Below are 25029 nucleotides of genomic sequence, written 5' to 3'. Positions count from 1 at the left end.
CATTTATAGGAAGGTATGCAATTAAGAACATTTAATTTATCCAACTTCACTATAAAGTAATAGTGAAATAAATTTAGAAATGGTTTGCTAATGGTAGGGGCTTTTCAAGGTTAAGTGTTGGAAACTGTTAGTGAAAGCTGAAAACCTGAAGATTGAACAATGGGGTGAAATTCTGATGGCCTTTTGTCACAAACCCCTAGTGGTTATTGTCACTACTCACCCTCAGTATGGATGTCAGGATCTGAAAACCTTCTGTAATTGCTAGTAGAACACTAGCAGTCTGATTTATTTTTGAACATTTTTGTCTGGGGTTTTATATTACTGGTATTAACTGAAGGTTCATTTCTGTCTGTGAAATGAAGGTATGTCAACTGTTGAACTAATCTAAGAAAAAATAATAGGTGCTTCTTGCACATTTTGCCTTTGATTCTGACCCTACCTGGTTACTAGCATATTTTTGTACCATGGTTATCCCCATCAGTCTCTTTCCATGTTCTGAGAGCAGTCTTTTTTTTTTCCTAGGCATGCATGATAAGTAAAACCACTAAAATTATCACTTTTCATATTCTACACATAGGAGTTTGATCCTGTGTTTGCTTGGCATGTTTGATCTCTTGATGTAGAGAGAAGGAAAGAGGAACTCTGGTAGGAGAATACAAATGTTAGGATTAAGAAAAAAACCTTTCCTTAAAGAAAAGCAGAAGTAACTTTTGAGGGTGGGGAATTGTGTGATTAGGAATGATTTTTTTTTTTTTTTTAATAAATCTTGAGCTGTTATTAAACTTGGCAAAAATCTAAGTCTTCAAAGATTTGTGGAACAGCCATTTATAACTTTGAATGTCTTTTCAAATGGTACCTTCTTACATCAGTTACCAACAAGCACTTATGTCTAACAGGAGACATTAAAGATGCTGCCTGGAGTTTTTGAAAAGTGATAAAAATGGTTCTAAGAAAGAGGCATGACCTGCATCCCTCAAAGCAGTGTTTAACTGCCTACATTACTTGACATCCAAAGAACAAAGGTTTCCAAAAGAGAGACTGATAAGGTACAAATACCTGCATGTAGGCTACATCTTCTGAAACTGTGCCAGAATTTGTCTGGCAGAAGGTGGAAGACAGACAATATAGATTACTGTATTTTTCATCAAGTGGTTTGTACCATCTGTATGTATTTTATGTGTGCCTTTTGAGAGGCAAGTAGTCTAACTTAGTTCCCTCTAGGCTTTGTTCTCTGCCTCTACACCTACCACTTGGCATAAGATGTAGCCAGTAGAAGAAAACTAAGGTTCTTGGGACCTTTTCCTTGTCTTAGTTGCAACAGCTGCAAAACAGATGTAGGCTGACGTGAGTTCTGCCAGGAATCTCTTCCAAGTCTCCCACCCATTTTCCACCAAAGAGAAGCTAGTCAGGTGATATGAACAGAGTCCTGAAGGTCAGAAAAAGATGGGAGTTCCCAATCTTGGCTTTATAGAGACTATTAAAAAAAACCAACAACTGATTAGCAAGCCTAGATTCTTTCTCCTTGGAAATTAAAACAACCTGAAGTTTTAAAACTACAATTCCAAGCAGTACGACATCAATAGGACATAAAAGGCAAGCTGTACATGAACACAAAAACACTGCAGTGAGCAGGTCAGATGACAGCAAGGGTTCATAACTCTTGATCACCTAACTGGTATCCATTTAAGTCTCTTTTTAGACATATTTTCAGTATCTCAAATGCATTAAGCAAACTACCATTGTCTTGCTGGCCGTATCTTTGTTGAAAGAAATTCCCTGGGATTCCAGTTTCTCTGTTGCATTAACCTCAATATTGAGAGGGAGTCAGCTTTTTGTACCTGTCCCAGGTGTCTGTGTACCTCTCCAACTTCTGCTTTCAGCAGTGTTTGAATATACCATGTGGTCTTTAGTGTATCTCAACTATTATAAATCCAATCAATACATTATAAATCCAATCAATGATATTCTCAAAAACAAATAAAACCCTGCAACTTTTCCACTGTGTCAGTCTCCTGATGGAATCTTACTGGTGACAAAACTATGGCTGTCAGGCACTTAGAATCCAGCACAGAATTAAAGATAGTATCCAGCAATGGCAGAAATGTCTAAATAACAAATAGTCCAGAAATGCTTACATTTGCACTGGATCTGTGTGGGCTAACATTGATAGCAGTTCTGAATCCTCTCTGTTGGCAAAGATGACAGACATATGCTACTCATGCCGTTATATTTTCCTTTCCTTATTCAGTATTCCTTCCCTTCCCTTTTCAGTATCCCAAGAACCATTGGCTCTGAATGTTATGAAAAACCATTTGCTGCTGTACAATGCTGGAACCATCTGCTTGCAAAAATTGCTCATGGTACAAGTCTCAGTCATTTAAAGAGATCAGTATCTTCCTGGGAAATGTTTGGATGGGTACTACTGAAGTTTTCCCTTCAAATATTCACAGTAGAAGTAGCTACCAAGGCTTTATAGCCTTGACCACTCTTTCTGTTGTGTATCCAGGCTTATGTCTTCACTTCTAGTGTTTAATTTTCAATACGGTATCAGTGTCATATGTAGGTACATTAATTTTATTTAAGGTCACAACATTTAGTCTCAAAACCAGTCAGCCATGGATCTTTCTTACAGCAAGTACTGACATGGAAAGACTTCTTGGCTCATGGCCTCACACAGGCATGGCATGCCCAGGACAGTAATAAAAGGACTTTAGAAATTACTTGCATGAAATTAATTTCTGTTTCATACTGCATATAAGGACTTTGCACATCCACCTGCTTTCAAATCTGTATGAAGCACATTTGGCAGGATAAGAATGGTAAGCCCAAAAGCCAAAAATAATTTGGTATTTCTCTTTAGGTATCTCTCTTCAGTGGTTCAATGGAATGGGGATATAAGGATTTAAGTATTTAAATTCAGGTGATCTACTAGTATTTGGACATTATAATAGCATGGCAGACAAGGAAATTTTAAGGGAAAAAGCAATGTGCATGTTCCTGAAACAGAAAAACATGGAGAGAAGTTAAAGTGACTCTAGTTTGCCTACTAGTATAAAGGAAGAAATGTGAACTTCTAGGTGTAAGGTGGTTTTGATATGTCAAGTTTTCTATGTTGAGTTTGGATGATGGACCTTGGCTCCAAATTATTGTCAATTGGCCTGCCATCTAATGTGGTCCTACCCTAGGAAATCCCTACTCCACTTGTGGCTGAACAGATCCACTCAACAACTTTGGTGGATACCCTCATTCATACAGCCAGCAGTACACTACACATTTGAATAAAAGTTCTGTGTGTCACGTCAGCAAAAGTAGAGGTTTGGTGATATGCAGCCATTAGCTCTAAAACATTTTAAATTAATGACTGTAGAATTCAGTCAAGCATCAACAGTTATCATAAAAAAACAAACAAAACAAAAACCCACCAAAGTTTCCTTCCAAGTAACAGAGTGACTGACAAAAAGTGAAAACATTCTTATACCTTTATAAAATGTAGATTTGAAACCAGAGTCACTGGCCAGTTGGACAGGCTCAGGCATGCCAATGATTCATCTGACACAGAGTCCCAGGGAGTGATTTTTTTGTGAGCCAGTTCATTTGGATGTTGATGCAGGTTTCTATTTAAATCAGCAGCTGAAGTGTGAATTAATCTGTGACATTTTTAAGATGGTTCGTGAGGCCAGAATTTGACTAATGATACTCGTACTGATCTCCTGCTAATTTTGGATTTATAGGTGTTGTATCATACCCAAAATTACAAACGTCTGGTCTTTTTATTTTTTTCTTCCTTCTTTTTCCTTTCCACTCTCTCTTTTTTTATTCTTACAGTTTGATCTTTCATTTATTTAAACTGACTTCTCTGACAGCAACAGAATGACTGCCACTGAGTTATTGAGTTCAGTAGTTTGGGTTAGGACCAAATGTACCTGTTTCTGAGAGTAAAAGGAAGCATGAGGGTGATAATGAAACTTTCAGAAAAGCTCCTCTGATTGTAGCCAAAGTATTCCTTAGGTAATGAGCTTTAGTGGTAGTAAATTTCCTATACTGATACTAGCTGTGGCAAAAAGTTCCTACCTGTACCACAGCATGAGTAGGAGAAGATCCCATGGGACATGCTCACCAATTTCTTTTTGACGTGTGTTCACTCTCCTATGCTTTGTCTGTTATCTTTCCCTGAAAGTGCAATTGGACTAAACCTTAAAGTGTATGCTGCAAAACAGCTTTGGCTTAAGATATTAGTGAAATGATAGGAGAGAGAGATTCTTGAAGTATTACTCATTACACACTAATCAAATGATACATATCCTGTACTGGTTGGATGCACTGAGAGTTGCCAGCTGTGGGAAGGAATTGAAGCTTTGCAGAAATTCTTCAGAGAATTGTTGGAAAATAAAACACTGCAAGGTTTTAAGCTAAAGTTTGATGTGTGTGAATGGAAGCAGCAGCTCAAGTCTGCCAGAATTACTTTTGCTTTCCTTATTTACAGTGAAGGATCAATAGGAATGAAAGCAGGGGTGTGTTTCAGAGACAGAAAGAAAGTTTGAAGAATGTAGCTTTAGCTTGTTGTTGTCATTGGGCTTGTTTCCTATTTAGCTGTACACTTGTCATTACATCCATTTTTGCTTTTTTTTTTTCAGATTCCCAAGAAGGAAACTACAAGACAGAGGTCAACAGTAAACCCAGGAAGGAAAGGACAGCTTTCACCAAGGAGCAAATCAGAGAGCTAGAAGCAGAATTTGCTCATCATAACTATTTGACCAGGCTGAGACGATATGAGATAGCAGTAAACCTTGACCTCACTGAAAGACAGGTATTGATGAAAAATAATGGACTTTAAATGCCTGACCAATATGTACCAGTGGTTAGTAGCTCCTGACATAGAGCTCCTGTTCATAATGCTAATAATTATGTTGATATGTCAGATTGAATGTTTTATCTCTCTGCTGTGCAAGTAATTTATACTTTTATATGTAAAACTTAAAGATTAATTTCATCCATTAGGCAGAAAAGGAAGATAAAAGCACAAGTCATAGATCTGTTAGATGAGTGCATGTCTTTTCTAATCTGTCCAAACTGATGTCATTAAAGACACTGTATGTACAAATAGTTGGTTTGTCTGCGTGCAACAAATACGAGCATCTTTCAGTCTATTAAGTATATCCAATGGCCGTTAATCCAGAGTTTCTGAACATCCTGTTTCCAGATGGCAGCAAAATGGGAACGCCAGCAGAACTGGGATACAGGCATTTTAAACCCCTTTATCTTACCCTGCTCTGTGAAAGCAGAGGAGATGATGGAATTTCTTATCACTGTTGTTGGTTTCCTGTTCACCAAACCCTGGTCCAGGAAACAGTTCATGTGCTTAAGTTTCATCATGCATGTCGTCACATTGATTTCTAATGGAAATATCCATGTTACACATGTATTGAAGTGTTTCAGGATCTCATCTCTATACACTAAATAGGTAGTGAAGTGACATTTCAAATAATAATTACATCAGCATACACATTTTGAAAATGTGTTTCAGTAAAGAAGTTTAGAATACTGGCCTCAAGTACACAAAATCTGATGAAATGTTTCCTACAGTTTTATTACTAAAATGGAAAGCTTTTTGCCTACTGATAGACAATCATTCTTTTTTTCAGGAATCAATATGAGATTGAGGGATTGCTTTAGATACAATCAGTAAGATGAGGATATAGTCAAAAGTAGGTACCAACATAGCATAATGATTTGTGAAATTTACATAGAAGCAGATATGCAATTTTCTTGAGTTTCTTTAACACCTGCCATAAGTAGACATACCAGCAAAAATCCAGCCTTTTCTAAAAAAAAAAAAAAGAAAGCATGTTTATTCACAAAAGCAAATGCAACAGCTTTTTTCTTTGAAAGCTTCTAGAGAATGGCTGTACCTTTGAACTTGTCAAGAAAAACACAGCAATTTCTTGTTTGATTTGACCACATTGCCAGGTTCCACTGGGGTAATTTTCAGTCACTTAACTTTCAGGTTGTTATGTTTGTGAATCACATCATTCTGTATCAAACAATGGATAAAATTTTGCCTTTTTTCATTTCCACGGCCTATTCTATTTAGATTCACACCTGATTTTGACAGTTAAGGGGAGAAGGAATGAATTCTTGTCTTGGTGACAAAGGTAGAGTCGACATGAAACTGAACAATGATAAATAAATTTTAAAAAATATTTGCTGGGCAATTTGACAGGAATCAGTCAGCTGATTATATCGCCATATTTATAACAGTGAATTTGGCCTAGAATTTAACTGCTCTCCCCAATAAATTCTATATTCTTTTCTTCAAAGATCAGGTTGAGTAGTACAACTAAATGAAGAGACAGTTCACCATCCTGAAGGAAACAGTTAATCTAAAAGCATTTAGCATACTGAAAAGAGACAGATAAATATCGAATATTGTCTCTGGAGGAGAAAAGGCAGCCCAGCTACATAAGTGCAGAGAATTCATTTAAGTCATGGCAGTACTTGCTGTTTTCCAGCTGTCACAAAACATCAGTTTTAAGCATTCTGCTGTTTATTGTGATCACTTCTATAGAATTGTCATTAGTCTATTTAATTATGCAATCTAATCCTTCTCTGCTTCCCCAGATTATCCCGGAGTGACAACTGAGCTCCCAGAGATTACTCCCTTCCTTCCTTCCTTCCTGCCTTCCTGCTTTCCTTCCTGCCTTCCTGTTTAACACCATCTTAGAAAAGGAAAGCATTACGATTTTTAGTTTGATAGAATCCAGTTCTGTATCTTGCCACAGTAAAATGGTCTAAAAAAAAGGAGAAGAAGAAACAAAAAAAAGCATAAAAACTGCATTGTAAATCAAAAAATGAAAATTGAGAGGAAATTCTGGACATATTTTTCAGTTTCTGAATCACACTAAGCCAAGTAATGTTGTAAACTAGAAATGTCTTTTAAATCAAATATACTGCTTTGATAGAAAAATGATGTAAATAGCATAGATCTGGGTGTGGGTTTCCACGGTATATGGCAGACTTCAGAAGCTGAATTCCATAAATCAAAAGACTTGGCTCTTCTTGCATACTTGTTTTACGTTAGTATTCCTCCAGTGACTTAAAAACGTACTTCAGGGTGAGCATGGTGTGACACTAATATTTCTTTTCTCTCCAGTTAAGAGAAGGTATTCTCCTTCAGGACCTGTCTTTCTGTCATTACCAAAATGAATCATTACTCTTGAGTGAGATACCAGCACTTATTTTCATTCTTACTAGTGTTACTACTTTCTTTTTTACTATCTGTCCCAAGAGAGGAGATCATATTTGATACCTACCTTTAGCAGGTGCAAAAAAATGATCTAAAATATATTGATGGAATTATCCACACCCGCCCCCCTCCCCCTTTCCTGTGAGGTAGCATTTTTAGAAAATTGCTGTTTGTAGAACCATTTTTCTTTAGTATTTTTCCCCAAAGCTGCATTGCAGAAAATGCAATAGTTGATAGTTCCTTTGAAAGTAGAAGTAGTTCCTTTGTTTGAAATAAGTGAACACACAAGTGATAGCTTTGAATCTCATCACATGCTGTAGACCTCTTGGTGTTGGAAGATTTCTTGATTGCTCATGAAACACTGAATTTGCACACAGAGAATTGAAACTTGCTTGAGACAGTACAATGACAAAAAAATAGCAGTAGGTGTTGGGTGAACTAATGTATCTGCTCAGAAAATAGAGAAGTTGAGAAGATTGAGAGCAGACCTAACCTCTGATGGAATTATTTGTTTAGCATTATTTTTTCACTAGGATTTTAAAAAAAATGAAAAGTGTATTATTCAGAGACAGAAGAACAACAAAATAATCCGGGGAAAGTATTGTTAGGTCATCCTAAAGCTACGACTTTCATTTATTTCCCAAGATGTGAGATAAATCACGGAGCCTATTATCTTAAGAAATCTCTATCTTCCTCTTGACTATAGTGATAATTTCTACCATACGCCACAGATTAAAAGAGGCACTGACCAACTAACACTTCATAATTACCTTTCTGGCATTTAAACAAGCTGTAGAAAAAACATATGTCTTACCATATTTAAAAAGCTATATAAGGGTATTATAGTTCTCTGCAGTCATCAAAGTAAGGCTCCATTTGAAATAACTTAAGAGATCAGCTCAAATATAAATGACTCATGGAAGGCCATTTCACAAAAATAATAATGAAAAAAAAAACACCCTAACAACATATGGCTCAGGAGAAGGAAGTAATCCTATCACTCCCTAAAAAGGAAACCTGCATTACAAGACAGGAGGATGAAATGAAATAAGTGCCTCAATTGCCTAGATATTAAGGGTGCACTTTGAGAGCATTATAAGCACATCTGGTGGTAGGATGGCTCTATTATGGTATTGTAAGAATTCCAGAAATATAGGTACATACAATTCCTGCTCCCTCTCCTATAGAGTGCACTCACAATCCCAGCTCAGGCAGCAGTTAATAATTTTCAGCTGGCAGGCCTCTATTATATTTTGAAGAGTTAGTTAGAGTAAAAACTATCTGAGCTCCCTAGATATTTGTAACCTTGACAAGTGCATTCTTGGCTTTTTTTTGTACCTCCAGATAAACTTGGAGAAGGTTCCATGCAGACTTTTTAATATCTCACTGTGGGATGAGGGGAGGAAGCAGCTGCAGTGGCGTATCAGAGGAGTGGCAAAATGGACATTTTTATGGAGTTGATCCTGCCAAATATAGAAAGAGTAGGAGATCTTTCCATCTCGCAAGATCTTTTTGCATGGAGCTAATCAAAAGAGTAATGTTGCAGTTCTTCAGGCTAGCTAAGGTTACCGGAATAAACAGTCCAAATATGTAATGCTTCTGCTTGCCAACAAAAACTGAAGATCCCACCTAGTCAGATTAAATTCTGCTGATGGCAACTAAAAAGTTTATTTCTTCTCAACTTTAACTTCCAATATCTGCCTAGAAACTATCAATCATTTATAAAAGGCCTAAAGCCACTGATTTTGCATAAGCAAAGGACAAAATTATGCCCAAATGAGGAATGATTTTGCATCAGCATTGGACTTCCATGCATGTGGTACCAACATGGAATGAGTCACAAAGAAAGAAGCTTTGTGATGCCTTTTTCTGCCTGAGATAGAAGCAAGAAGCACTATTATTTAAATTATACTTTGGTATAGTACCATAACCAATACTGTAGCACTGCATTGTTAAGACCATGCAAATACTACATGAAGTTTACCATTAGAAAATTTTTCTCCAGACCTGGTTACCTCAAAGCTTCGTCACAAGTGACATAATTAAAATACTTCTCAGCACTAAAAAGTTCCAGGGAGGCTAATCACTGCATTTTTTAGACTTCAGTAGTAAGGTAAGAATGGCTTCACTTGGTCACCCAGGCAAGAAAACAGGGAGTTCAATATTCCTCCATCATGTGTTTGCTCTGCACAGCCTTTGGAAGTGCAAATGTCTGTTCATGCATCACATGGCATAACTAGTTTTCTACTTTAGGGAGCTAGTTTTCTGAGGTTAGGTGGTGAAATATTTTCAAACAAAAATCAAACAAAATCAAACGGGATTGATAGGACAGGCTTGACCATATCTGTCTGATTTGTCATGCTGTCACATCTTCTCTGAAAGGCAGCTGCTCATTCCACACTTCCATGTGCTAAGCACTCTCTATGCACACAATAATAATGAGGCTGTGTGGTTTGAAATCCTTTAGATTTTTTGTTTATTTAAAGTAACACTCTTAATAAAATCAAACTTTGATATTTGTCTTGAACATTATAAGTACCAGCAGTAAGAGTTACCGTGCTACCTCTGTTCTTTCTCAGGAAAGAATGCAGCTAGAACACTTAGTTATAACTTGTGCATAATTTTGATTTGTCCAATAATTCTTTTAAAAAAATCACACGGCAAAAATTCATTCAGCATATTTAATTTGCAGTATTGATTGAATTCAAACAAGCAATTAATATGCAAAGATCCAAGTGCCTCAAGCTGTTAGTTGTGAATGGACCCTACACCTGCAGAGAAACCCTGTGAGGTGCTGGGTGGGAAGAAACCTCTGCCTGTGTCAAGAAGCATATGTGATATAGACAGAAATATTAGCAGCTCACACAGCTGCTTTTACAAAGTGTGTGAGGCTCTGCCATTACCTATGCCTGCTCTTTCTTAGGCTCAAGTTGAGAAAGATGTGGCTTCTCTGTCACCCGTTTAGGGAAAGAGGAGCTTTTAAAATTTGTCACTTTAAGAAATAGAATTAATCAGTGGAGAACAAATGATTTTGGAGAGTTAAAAATGAACATGTAGAATAAAGGAGATATTTTTTATGCAGGCCATTGAGAAATGTAGAATCTATTTCTGGTTTCACAGGTTTCTACTCCTCAAGGGACTTGCCTTTCTTCATAATAAACTACTAGCAGAAAGAGAAGCATCTACATACTCATCCAAAAGCCAGTCTTGGCTACCTACAATCTTTTAACTTTCACATTAAGTTGATCTGTGCAAAATGGGTGCAGAGTGATGCACATTACAATTTTTTTTTTATCATGAAGTGAAATACTCCACATGTGAGTAATTCATGGAGGTAAATGCCGACACAAAGAAGAGAAAAGTTTAGCTAAAGGTCATCTTCCCCACAAATTAGTTTTCCACCATTTGTTTATTTTGTAGATTTGGAATTACACAATCAAAGAATCATGGAATTGTTTGGGTTAAAGGACCTTAAAGATCATCTAGTTCCAACTACCCTGCCATGGGCAGGGAACAGTTCACTACACCAAGTTGCTCAGATCCTCATCCATTCTGACCTTGAACACTTGCAGGGATGGAGAGTTCACAACCTCTCTGGGCAACCTCACCCTCACAGTAAAGAATTTCTTCCTAATATCTAATTTAAACCTACTTTCCTTTATCTTAAGACCATTCCCCCTTTTCCAATCACTACATGCTCTTATCAAAAGTCCCTCTTTGTCCTTGTAAGCCCCCTTTAGGTACTATACATATGTGAAGAAATGGATGAAAGTAGACTCTAAAAAAGATGTATTACAGGAGAACAAGATAAACAGAGGTTTAGAAGCAGCCCCACAGATTGCCTTTCTTTGCCTTTAACTAAAAAAAGAAAGACTAATTTAAGAAAAAAACAACTTCCTTAGACTATGTAAAACAAGTCAGTAGGAGGAAGAAACCTGAGACAGTGTGCCTCTTTCTGCCTAAGATATATTAACGACAAAATCTACTTTGGAGAGGTTTTGATTCAGACTGATTAACTGTTTGATCATGAAATCAGTTTTGAAGACCATTGGTGGAGAAGGTGACTGTCCTTTGGACGGAGTAGAGGGAGGTAAACTGAGTGGTCTCAAAGATTTCTAAAACTGGAATGAAGTACTGCTCTCACTGCTGTGCTCTGAAATATAATGTCTATTCCATCCCCGTCTAAATGTGGGAGGTAGAAAAGAGAATGTATCACCTAAGCAGTACCAAAATCTCAACTGACTTTTATGTAATGATAAACCAGAACCCACTCCTACACCTTCCTGGGTGCCAAAAGCTCCAGCTGTCCTTTGTGCACCTGCCAAAACCTCCCCTTTTTCTCAACAGCTGCTGCAAAGTACTTGTACACATTCAGTTCAAAGTTCTGTAATGAAACACGGGGCAGATCATTTAAAATAAGTGAGCAGGTGACTTCAGTAATTTTAATCAGGAGGTTCTGGTACCACTCATTAATTTCCAAAGAGAAGTCAATTTTCTTCAAGTGATAGATTTTGGAAATATTTTATAATTACTAAGAAGATATTTAATACTAAGATTTATTTAAACTAGTTTTAATCTCTAAAATTGAAATTTTTATGAGAATTTCTTTGGAATAGAAAATGGAAATCCTTCAAGTAATATTCGATGAATACATATTTATTCATAGGAAACTTTCTGGTTGTACATTTCTATTTGCTTTTATAATTTTCTGAATAAACTATCATGAAAATACTATCTCTTCATATGCAAAGAAGGTAAGCTTCAGCTGTATAACACCAGGGATTTCTGTAAAGCTCAGGAGTTTGACTTTCCTTAAAACTTGGCAGCATAAGTGTACTACCTAAAAATAACAGGAATGTTTTCAAGGCCAAAGAAAGTTGAGAAGTAAACCTCATTTTTTTTTCTAATTTCAAAGGCTCAGGGTTATTTTTTGTTATTCACAAGTTTGTCTGTATTAGAGGAAAGTAAATCGACAGATTGAAAAATAATAAAAGCAAAAGGAAATGGACAGCAGCTGACCAGAGCAGAATGCTTTAAAGGCTTGATGCTTTGGACTTCATGACATATCATTTAGGTATATTGAAACATGGCATTTAGGATACTGACTGCAAAGACTCTTGCTTAGAAATATGGATCTCTTAAAGCAAAAGAACAGTTACAACTGGCACAGCAGTCTTGTTTCTAATTTTTAAGGTTCTCTAGATATAAGGCCTCAAATTTTAATCTTGTTTGGGACTCATGCCACTAAAACTTGGAATAGAAAACCTGATTTTAGGAATCTTTCATTTCCAGAAAATAGCTTTTATAAAGTATTTTTTCTTAAAAGAAAAAGGGAGCAGATAGTGCAACTAAAGTAGTTTGAATTCAGTCATTAATTTTTCAGTCGATTATTCTTAACGTGACTGAAAGGTGTTGCTGCCTGTTCTGAGCTTCCCCTCCCCGTCCCAAAGACACGCGCTCCTGCCCATGTGCTCCGAGCTCCTTTGTTCTAAGCTCAGGCAAAACCAAATGTAACTCAGACTCTTCAGCAGTGTCTGATTGGCCGCTCACCCCGGGTCCGCCCCCAGTCCTCCCCTTTCCCCTTCTCTGAATAAAAGATGGTCGAGGGGGAGGCTCCGCCCTCTCTCTCAGCTCAGCTATCTTCCTGTGAACGTCTCTGGTTGTCTGTCTCATTTTGAAAGCTTCTAACTGCAGGAAATTGAGCGGGCAGGGAGCTATATTTCTCCCTCTTTGCTTCTGCTGATGGTATTTGCTTTGCAGCTGATACAGCTACCGATTTAGAGCTACTAGAGTGCTGGATTGCCCGTGCCCTCTCTGGGCTGCTCGAGGCTTTCTAAGGCATTGAAATACAAGCACTAGCCGGTATAAAGCTGAAAAGATACCATCCACATCTGGCGCCCAACGTGAGAAAGGCTCTGCTGAAGAAGGAGCATTAAATCAGAAGTTTAGGAACTATTCACATTTTGAATCAAAAGGATGTGTTCATGTCCACATCGGGAAGTTGTATTAAAGATACACACGCAACACAGAACATCATGTGGCCCTTAAGACTACTAAGGACCTATATTATTTTGGCAATCTAGACACTAACAATGTCAACTTCCTTGTTTTGACTCCCCTCCTATGATTCCTACAGAGTAGACCTTAAAATAAATTGGTCACAGCAAAACCGTTTATCTCGTACGTCAGGAGATACGCGATGAGAAATAATTTACTCGTATCTTAAGCAACAGTCTAATCATCAGATGTGGAGATGCAGATGCTAAACAACTTGTTGACTAAGGGAAAGGAAACAGGGCTTTCGTGCCAGTAAGCAGATGTGCTCAATAGACTGGCTCATAAGCGCTGATTTAGAAACAGCTGTTAATGCTACCATCATCTTTAATATAGCTCATTTCCCGCCACTTCCTTTGTTTTCTGTGCGTACATATGCTTGCTCTGTACAGTCAAGTTGTGCTAGTCAAAGGGTGGAGAAGAGGGAGTGCATCTCAATAAACAGTAGGCAATTGGGACCTGATTCTGGGAGGTGGTGAGCACGCTTAGGTCCTGTTGGAGCTAACTCAGACTTGAAAAATAGTATTAAATGGTTTATAAATCTAATTAAGTTTGTCACAGTAGATCTTTAAACTACTTTAAAAAGATATAATTTTTTGCAAAAGTTGTAAATGTCACCACCAGTTCTTTCACCGGAAGAAATTTCAGGAGTTTTACAAATTCACTTCAGTAAGGAATTTTTTTCTCTCCTTTATTTTTATTTTAATTTTTCTTAATTTTTCTTTCAGTCAGTTACTCTCTGTCACTCTTGACCTTTCCCTCTCTATTCTATTCTATTCTATTCTATTCTATTCTATTCTATTCTATTCTATTCTATTCTATTCTATTCTATTCTGTTCTGTTCTGTTCTATTCTATTCTATTCTATTCTGTTTGTTTTATTTTCTATCTTCTTTCTTTGTCCTCTCTCATTTATGTTTCCCTGGGTGTTTTGTTTTGATTCATATTTTATGCAAGACCTGTAAGATTTAAGTGAGTTGTGTGTTTAAAAAGCATGTTATTCCATGAACCAAGATAAACTGATGCTCTGAATTACTTCACACAAAGTTTGCTTCACTTCCTTTCCATTACTAAAATATCAATGGATCACATATCAGTAACAATTATACCCTCTATAACTGGCTCTTCAGCTCCAAAGGAAGTTCAGAATTCCAATATCTAAATCTGATCTCTAGAGGAAATAACAAGTGAAGTACCTGTCTCATATTATCAGCACATGAGCATTAAAGTCTTCATTTAGAGTCTATTGAGCTGTACGAAAAAACTCACATTGACATTAGTGTACTTTGGATCAGGTCAAAAGTGGACTTCAATACTTCATAATGCAGGACATAAAGAACATGTATTAAAATATATCTAATGTATTCTCTCATATAAGAGCCCTGCTGTACATTAACACAGCAAATGACAGCAAAATAAACTCACAATATTTTCAATGATAAACTTCATTATAAATGATTTCTAGCTTTTGAAAATAATCTTTTACATACCAAATAAGGAAATTGCTTATTTTATATTTTCTAAATAAATCAGATGCCGTTTATTTAAAGTCATGAGTAAAAGCCCCTTTTTTGCCTTTTTAACATAGTTACCATTTTCTCTTTATGGGAAGGCTATATGCCTGTCAGTAGTATACTTCCTCCCACGAGATTGTCGGGGTTACTCTCTTCATTCTACACTCAAGAGAGTGCATACAAAGGTAGCTGGAGTCATTTCAGCCCAACTTTGCCCAGTGCCATGTTTCCCATATAGTGGGTCATGTGCAGACATAGCATTGCATGCTGGATCCTCTGAGGAATACGTAAATGTATCTTGTGCTTATTCTTGAAAAGGGAAGTCATCATCCCTTAATTGATTTATATCAACTACTATGCAGATGCTGACCTCTACTAATTCCATTGTGGAGGCACTTTAAGGCTCTTATGAGCTGATCTGAGGGTTGGTGACCTGAGTGAAGAAGTACTCCCCAGCCTGGATTCAGCTACTCGTTACCTGGAAGCTGGTGTTAATCTTTTGGGTTTAATGCTCAGGAAGACAGACTCCTCTCAACTCTGCTGTTGTGAAGTGGCCTGAATTATAACAAGCAGAATCAAAATGTATTGTCATAAAAAATGAAAAGCAGAATAATTTATTAAATTACAGCAGAAAACAGTCAAAAAAGGTCAGCTCAGCAAATGTGAGAATTAGCTTTGAGAGAACAGAAATGAGCACCTGTAACCGAAGCCAGGCAGTAATCATCATGCTCACTCCTGTCCCATCCAGGACAGTTTCAGACTGGCCATAGGAGTATTAGCTTCAGTCTCTCAAGTATCCACAAAAGTATCTGGCTGCATCCAGAAGGCTGTTTGCCTGGATGTCTCCTGTTCCAGTAAGTTAAAGCAGGTTGCATCCAGGCTGTGCACTGAAACTTTTACTTCAAATGTGTCATTGTTATTTTTCTTGAAACCATATTTAGTATATATTATTACTTTGTTTTAGGCTTTCAGTGCTGTGAATTATTCTGTGAATGTTCAAGGACATAAAAATATCCAGAGAATTGCTTGGACGTCTTAGCAATTACTCCAATCCTGTAATTTCTTCTTATCAAAGAAAATTCTCTCAGCCCTTATTTCATAAGAAGTGTGATAATATCCTGTGATAATGGGTCCAATCCAAAGTGTATTATTTTTGATGTTTAGAGTATGACTGCAGTTGCATCTACTGCACTATCTGGCACAAATAGAGCGGTGCCTTTTGCAAGGGAAACTTCACTGTTTAAAAAAACTCCACCAAAACTAAACAAAATAACATTATCACTTCTCCCAGAAAGCTGCCAATGCTGTACCCTTTTGAAGACACTGTTTCCAAGGACATTTCTGATACCAGTCCTGAGTATGATAATTTCCAACATCACAGCAGCCAGTCATAAATATCTTCCCTTTTACACTTATTTCACTTTGCAACCTAGATTTCTTTGACTCTGATGAGTTGACTGGAGGAAAGGATGTGTTGTGCTTTAAGGCTCTTAACTAACCTGGAATCATTTTGCTCTGTTCCCAAGTGATTTGCTTTAACAGCTCACTTTGGCTTTAACAGGAATATAGAGGATTAAAAAAATAAATAACCTCTCTTCCTTCTTATACACCTATATAATGACATTATCTATCAGTTCAATTGTAGTAGAATTTTAATATAAAATTCAAAGCGATAGTAAAGGTTAAAAACGGTGATGTTTCCTGGATGTGTAAGACAGATTCAGCAAAACAGCATTTTTGTGGCTCTATTACTCATGTTGTACAATATTTCCTGCTGTGCCTGTTGCTTGCTGATTCTTTTAAAACTCTGAAACACATTCTGCTAAACACAGCAGAGGATATACCAACATTGCAAGCTTTCTTGCTTTTTTTCCAAGTTAAATGTTGCAGGCATTGTTTATTTTTCTGCGGAACCTTCATCTGAAGAGCTGCATACACGCGCACGAGATTCAAACCGAACAATATTCTATTCATACTGTTTTCAGTGACATTACTTTAAGCTGATCTGAAATCGGCCTTTAATCTGGTCTAATATATTTGACAGCTGCTATGCACATCATTTTTTTCTTTACTTTTCTTTTAGCTATTGTGGTTTGCAGTGCAAATAATTTAGGTTTACTTCTCCCTCATATATTTCCATACAGAGAAGGGGAGGAGGGGAAATGAGTTTCAGCTGGAGTAAAATCTTGGGGTTTAACGTGACTTAAACAAAGATACACTTTCAGTCTTCCATATTATGATTTTGTTTTTCATTCTTACCTGAAATGATTTGTTAATTTTGACTCAAATTTATAAATGCCTTGCCTTCTGACTTTGGGGGTATTTTTTTCTCTGAAAAATTTGACCAGGGTCTATGGCTAAATGTGGCAGAATAAAGGATCAGTTGACTAGAATAATTTGAATACATTTGTGAAATAGGTGGGGAAGTCTTAAGTTCTGATGTTAAGAAATGCTCTTTCAGAGACTTCAGCAATAAAAAAAAAAGCACCTTTAAATTGCTGCACCTGAAACTCATCACCAGTTTACAGAAACAAAGCAGAAAGCAATGGCAACTTTTCAGGCAAGTTCCTTTCAAGAGTAACTACCCTCCTATGAAGGGTTCTCTGTTACTCACAATGTATGTTCTTTTGCACAGTCCCGTGACAGGAAACATTTTGCCTTTGTTTCTCTCCCTGACAAATGGTATTAATATGTTTTTCAAGAGTATGTGAACTTTTTAATGTTTTCTAAAGGGCTCTAAGATGTTCTTATGGAGCTGTCTGCTGCAGATAGCCCAGCTGTCTTCTTAGAGTAACCCCTTTTCCTGCCTTGCAGTCATTATCCCCAGTGTTCACATCCTATCCAAAACTGAATTGCCTCATCTTCAGGGAAAGCTTGCTAAGCTCTTTACCATCCAGACAGAAAGGCACATTAGAAAAATACAATCCCCAAGTGCTGTGCTACAGCTAGAAAGTTCATTTTTACCTTCAGTGACCCCATCTTTCTTTCCTTGTTTTGTTTTTCTTGTGTGAAGGTAAAAGTTTGGTTCCAGAACAGACGGATGAAGTGGAAGCGTGTAAAAGGGGGCCAGCAAGGGGCAGCAGCCCGGGAGAAGGAACTGGTGAATGTGAAAAAGGGCACGCTGCTCCCCTCTGAGCTCTCTGGCATTGGCGCTGCTGGGCTCCAGCACACGGGGGACTCACTAGCCAACGATGACAGCCACGACAGCGACCACAGCTCTGAGCATGCACACTTATGATACACAGAGAGTGTCCCAGCTCCGTTCTCAGGAAAGATGCTTTGCTGGCAAGCCTTACACAGGCATCGTTTACTTATGCAAGTGACTCTGGCTGTGATCTTTAAAGTTGTTATGGAAAATTCAGGCTTATTGTGTCTGCTTTTCTCGATTCTTAGATGGTTTACAGTAAGTGCCATGTCTTAAAGGTGCCTCAAGAGTGGAGAAGTGGAAGACAAACTTACTTTGAACATTCCAGATTTGTTTGTCGTGTTTATGACAGTGGGCAGGTATTTTTGCTTAAGCTTGCACTGAAAATTACATTGCTCTCAAAAGACATTATATTCTGAAAACCACAGTGCCACAAAATCACTATCTAGTGGATAAGAAATGTATTTTAACTCTGTATATATTTACCTTACAGCATTTTCCTGTCTTCACTAATTTTTAGCAATGCATTCATATTAGCTGATGGCAATAGTCACTCATGACAATAAATGGCTTTTTGTCTCTATATCTTTGTTTTGTTTTCCCAGACATACAATACATGCAGATACTTTTGTTCAAGTAGAGAACAATTCAATAGTGTCTGCTAGGACACATCCTTGTATGACAGACAAAACAAACCTTATGTTGCATTTACTATCAACTGCTGCTAATAGGGTATTATTAAATTTACCTAGCTCCTCAATTCTTCCTATCTTATAACTGCAAAAAGTGATTTTTACAATCATAAGGATAGTCCAGTAACCTGCCAAAAATGTCATGTTCCACTCATGCTCAGTGGAAACTTTCCAAAGGATTATTCATTTCTACTTTGTCATAATTGAGTACATTGATAAATACTGACACTCTGCAGAAATGTTGTTGCTTCATGTTCAGTTAAAAAAACCAGCAGATAAACTGAAAGTTATTATCAACTGCTTATGTTGGTAGAAATCAAAATATAATGGTAACTCTATATTGTGTCCCATGTGTAAAATCAAGACACATTTTCTGTTATAAGCTTTTGTGTACATATAGGCAAATACCAAACCCCAAAATCTAATGCAAACTATTGATTGTACTTTGTAAAGAAATATGTTTAATAAATAATCCTTTTTAAATAATTCTGGTCTCTACAATGATTTCATAGGATTCAAAAAGTGATTTTTGCCTAAGGGGCTCTGTCTCTTTTTGTGTCTTTTGGAACTTTGTCTGGGGACAACACAAAGCTGTTTCCAAATTTAGGCTTTTAATCTTGGATAAACCTTCTACCTTAATCCATTTGGGAAACTCTTTCTTTTAGCAGGAAAAATTTAACTAGCAGCTAATGATGTCTTCAGCCAAAACCAACAAGAGTGTGTTCAACCATTTTTCCAGATTTAGAGCAAATGTAAAGGGTTATTTTGTTGAAGCTTGTTGACTTGGATGAAAGGGAGTAAATAAAAGGAAGGGATGCATACTTATATTAATCATGCCTTTGTTCAATGAAGTTGTTCAGTACAAAAAACCTCAAAGTATCTCCCCAAAAATTCAGAGATTAATTGGACTGGGTAGGGTGATAGAAGGAGATGAGTGAAAAAAAGAGGGAGCAAGAAACATGTATACCCTATGCTTGTGAGCATTCACTGAAACTCTGCTATGTGGAGCAGTAGAGTATCATAAAACTTAAATGCAATCAAGAAATCTGTGTCTATTTTCCAAATACTTTCCACTGTAAGTTTGATCTTTCTTGCACATTAATTGTTGTCATGACGATTTTAGTTTAAAATATCCAAGCAATGGGTAATTAATTTCTTAAAAGACTTCAGAGGATTTTATTGATTCCAGCAGTTAAGGAATTCCAGCGTTTTTTTTCTCAGTTCTTTTTCAAATGCCTTTGTCATACAAAAGTGCTGCGAACAGGAAGGGGATAAGAGAATTAAGCTAACTCTTGTGAATACTTGATATTTTTGACTTTATGTCTGGATGGGAAAGGTTTTTTGGGTTTTACAGGGGTTATCAGAACAGAAAATAATTATAGTGATTCAGACTAAAACTTTTTATTCTTGACTATTTTTTTCCCACTCTTAAATGAAATATAGCTACATTTCAAAATGAAAAATTTCAATGAAAAGTTGAAAATAAGTATCTTTAATTTTCAAATAACACTTTTTAACCACAGAGATTTAGTCAAATATAATGTGACTTGTTTTGCTAGTAAAACGGAGAGAAGATGTCTTCTAAATACTCTGTTGGCCAAAAATGCCTTTTCAGGTTTGCAGAATTGTTTATTACTGTCATTCATGAAGAAATTACAACTGCATCTGAAAACAGATCAACCAAGTTTGAGCTGACACTTTACAAAACAAATGGAAGTGCTTTATTTACATTACCTGAAATGCACCAATGTGTTCCGAGCCCAAGGCATTTTGTGAGGTGCGTTACTCTGTTAGTGGCACAGGGATTGGACTGGGTTACTTGCCATGGGGAAGCAGCCAGCTTTCCCTACTGAGAAAGATAGTATTTTTCCATTTTCCTAGTTTTAACTGAATCTGCTGAGATTTAGAGCACAGGTCGAAGAAAGAGAAAGGTGCAAATAGATTTACAGTGCCAGGAGATAGTTTTTTTGTTTAGGTAAGTGAATGAATCTTGAAACAAAGGACCGAATGGTGTAACTTTTTATTACAGAACAAAAAGACAACTAAAAAAAATTGAACCTCTCCTATGCTTCAGAAGCAGCTCAGACTTTGAAAATGGTTGCAAGGTGCTAACTCCAATTTCTCAGATTACTTTGGTAAGAACCAGAAAGACCTCTGGTGGCTTTAAACAACTGTTGGTACACCACTGGTGTGCGCACTGCGGTGCAGAGATGCTACACTGGCAGCAGTTGAAGCTATGAAGTCTAGGCACAGTGAGCTTCCTACTATAGTCTTGAAGGAATTTCCTTGCATGCTCAGCTTCACAGAAATACATGCTTCTTCCAGATTTCAGCTATCTCATATTCAAGCCACATAGAGCAGCAACAAATGCCCTACACTTTAGCACCACTTTGCGGGTTAGTGGGTCTGCTCAGGACTCATCAATGCAGATGGTGTCTCATCTTCTTCCAAATACTCCAATTACCCAAAAACTTTCTTATGGAAGCTCCTGGGATCAATCATGTGTGGTAAGATGCTATGATTTTGTATCAAAGTTGTAGCACAATTTTGTTGCTGAAAACAGATATGGATAAAGCCTTTTGAACTATAACTTAAGGGTTTGCTTTATCTTTGTTGTTTTATATCTGTCTGCAGACTAAGTCTTCTACCAGTCTAGCCACGTGGTATAGCTAGACTATACCATTTAACAGATGGACAAAATCAAGCCCTAAGTTTGTGACTTGCCCAAAGTTGTGCAGGCACTTGGTTATGGAGCAAAATGTAAACATGCTGAAACCGAGTCAGGTTGGTTTATCTTTATTATTTCCTGCTATTAATAGTGGATTGTCATTTTTCATGACTTGTTGTCAATGACCTGGCTTCTGATGAATAATGAGGTTTTTGAGTTACCATAATTTTGATATTGTATTTATCCTGAGTCAACCTCTCTTTGATGTTCTTTTGGTGTGTCGCTGAGCCAGATGCAGAAATGCACTCAGAAAATATCCACAGAAAATATAATTGACTGTAAAAAGACAGTGATTTTAAACAGTTTAATTTTCAACATGATGGATGATAAGAATTCTTTTTTCTCAGGTATAAAGCTATATATTAATTGCAGGGCTTCTTTCTCTTCCTTTATGACTGTCATTTTTTTTTTTTTTAATTTCTGATTTTGATTAGTATAGCTTCATTACTTTAGATTTATTTTGACAATAGCAGCACAAGAGGTATTGTTCAAATAATACCATTTCAAGCTGGCTGAATTTATTTAACCCCACACTGAAAGTAGTATGTCTTCTTGACTTTTCATTGGATCCAAAAGTAGTCAAAGAAAAAGGGAGCACAAGAAGAGACTCTATACCTATATCTTTCCACCACAGGCCGAGTTTCCATGTATGTTTTCTGCTTTAAGTGAAGGCTCTGACTGCTGCAATAATATTATTTGTACAAATAAAGAAAGAAGCACCATTAGGACAAGTACTCTTAGTAGCTATGAGGAAACATATAAGTTAGGGACAAAATGTCAGCTTGAGCCTTCATTTAGAATTTCCTGGCTTCAGTCAGTGGATGGCTCTTGGGTGAGCTTGTATTAAGAGTACATGCATTATTTAAGATCAACTATAAGATTCAAGAAATTTTAGAGAATAACATTTAATTAATTATGAACTGTAATTTAATATCATTATGTGATGCATGTGGATTGAAAGGGAGAATTCTGTATACAACCTGATGTCTATATTCATTTTGAAAAGGCAGTGTAGCAGACAACCTGCAGTAACTGGCACAGGGCTTCAGTGGTGATGGACACTATAACCTCAGATTAATAATGACTCACTGGAGCTCATTTGCTTTTATAAATTTCTTTCCATTTTAATTTTAAGCCCATGGTCTTTTGGCATATTTACAGCTTAAAGCTGTGGTGTAGGGATCAATTTCAACTTAATTTAAGGCCCCTGGCTGTTAGTCAGGGCCTCCATATGGTATAATAAGAGGTTATCACATTCATCTGTAAAAACTGCAAAGGTCTTGGAAGTTTCTCAGTCCTTTATTACCTCTGTCCAAGTCATGCATGTCGGACTATCATCTGAACAGTACACTTCGTTGAGATCAATAAATGGAGAAGACCTCAAAAAGCATTATAAATGAAGAACTTGTTAGATAGTAGCTGTAGTAGGAAATAATCATAGCTCCATTTTTTTTTTCAGTGCTTTTCTTTGGAAAAACACCAAAGATTTTAAAAGAAAGGCCACTCAAGAAATTTGTATTGGCCACCTTGTATGACAGGCCAAGTGAGCCTTTTGGGATTCGGTTCAGTGCTCTAGTAAATGGGCTGTGATGGTTCTGTCCTTTTAAAATATTATTTGTCCCTTGAATGTCCCTTTTATGACAACCTATACTAACTCTTGTAACCCTCACTCCTTCCCTTAACAGGATTCACAAAAAAAGAGCAAATATGTGGTTCTTCAAAGAAGAATTGAAAAATATAGTTAAGATAAGGTAAAAGAATGTGATTCAGGACATTAAATAATAATTAAAATGGTACTAGTTTTGTTCAGAGGACTAATTGTCTGGAATAAAGCATACTGCCACATTCCTGTTCATTCCATAAATGATTTTTTTATTTCTGTTCATAATTTGTGAACTAAAATTTTAAAAATCTTTGTGTATTATGTTTATTAAGGTTATCTACTTGAACTGAAATATTCAATTCTGACATCTAACAAAATAAGATTATTAGGTCACAGATTGATGTCTCTCAAGAGAGAAAAAATTTGGACACAAGTACTTTTCTGCTAATGTTTGGATTTTTTTAGCAAATTTTGAAAATTTAGCATCCATTAAGAGAAATTTTGTAAAATGTTATTTTACATTGCTGACCAACAAATTAATGAGATCCCTTTAAGTAAACATCACAATAATTTATTTCTGTAGGAGCTTTATTGTCTTATAACGACATGATAATATAATAAAATTTGTATTATAAAAGCACGCTCCAAAACCATACGAAGCAATTAATGTGGCAGATATTGGTAAGAATGGGACAGATTCTTATCGTTAGTGTCACCATGAACATACAGACACTGCATATGTAACTTATGTTTGCTTATGGACTTCAGGGTTTCTAGAAATATGTCTATTCTGAATACTTACCACATTATTTGCCAAGAAAGCCACATGCGCAGCTGAGAAAATACTGAAATGGGCATTTGCCCAAATTAAAAAGGTATCCTGAAAAGTGCGCTTAGAAAAATTTTATGAAATCATCACAGAATGCATTTAAGGGAGTAAAATCTATCAGGGGAGAAAAAAAGCCCCAAAATTTGGAATTACAACACATTGTAAATAATTTTGTATACATATTTCTATAAATCCTATGTAGATACCTATTCACTGCAACTGTGGAAATAAAATACACAACTTTTCTTTCATAAGTGATACTAAGTACAACACAGAGCTGTCACTTTTCTAATTTTAGCATATTTGTGTAAGACATTTGATTCTGATGATAATATTATGATGAGATCTCAGGATTCCTTTTATATGCAATATTTTTGCAAGAAAGAATTAAAGGTTCTTCTAAGGCAGCAAAGGACCTCATCTAAAGCCTATAGATGGCAATGGAAAGATTACGATTGATTTCACAAGGATTTGGACCTAGCCCAAAGTACACACAAAAGTTCATACAAATCAGTGAACAGTCCAGGATTAAGACATTAGCCAATAATTTCCAAAGTGACTGTTGACTTTGTGCCTCCATTATGACACACAGTATCCTGATTTCAACAAAGTTTTGAGTACACAGTGAAAATTAGGACCACTTTATGGAAATGTGAGTTGAGAACCCCATATTACGGGGTTATGAAAATTCTGTTCTTGGTTCTAACAGGAGTCATAATACAGGATTTGTATAGCTGGCAAATCATCACATTATATTATTAAATTGTAGGTTTCATAAGCAGTAGGAAAGAAACTGGCTGCTTTCTTTCTGCAATTTGTGCTATTAGTAGATAAGAAAAATAAAGTGCATTATATAGAAAGGTAGGTCTGAACGGATGTTCCCAAATGGTGCGGGGGTAGGGGTGGTGAGGAAGGTAAAACTTTCCTTCCATTCAGATGTCTGTCTTGAATTTCTCACAGTTTTTGCAGACAGTTTGGCTTACTTCCAACATACATCGTTGCCTGTCTGGTATGAAAAATGCCATCTGTGGTGTATGGAAGTTCTTTTCTTTAAAAGTGGCCTGCTAATTATTCTTCAGGCAGGTGTTACTAAAGTGAAGTCAGGTGTCAAGCATAGCATAAACTTTAAATTGACTAAAATTGCTCTGTTCTTCTATACTGTTCTTTCCCAAAAGAATAGAACACAATATTACAGAGAATTGAAATGTTGGTTGATACAGGA

General features: G+C 36.6%; 1 protein-coding gene across 1 annotated transcript in view; it reads left to right on the top strand.

Annotated features, from left to right (window-relative positions):
• Positions 1–19116, top strand: part of LOC138106398 (homeobox protein MOX-2) — a 54009-nt gene extending 34893 nt beyond the window's left edge. The window contains exons 2-3 of the mRNA XM_069006948.1: positions 4635–4807; positions 17824–19116. Of these exons, the coding sequence (XP_068863049.1) occupies positions 4635–4807; positions 17824–18048 (398 nt within the window). The 3' untranslated portion in view covers positions 18049–19116. The remainder of the gene's footprint in view (positions 1–4634; positions 4808–17823) is intronic.
• The last annotated feature ends 5913 nt before the right edge of the window (positions 19117–25029 follow it).

Source organism: Aphelocoma coerulescens, chromosome 2 (genome assembly GCF_041296385.1).
Source record: "Aphelocoma coerulescens isolate FSJ_1873_10779 chromosome 2, UR_Acoe_1.0, whole genome shotgun sequence".
In the NCBI taxonomy this organism is placed as follows: domain Eukaryota; kingdom Metazoa; phylum Chordata; class Aves; order Passeriformes; family Corvidae; genus Aphelocoma; species Aphelocoma coerulescens.
The sequence above is the reverse complement of the archived record's forward strand: the minus strand, read 5'-3'. Positions and strand labels throughout refer to the sequence as shown.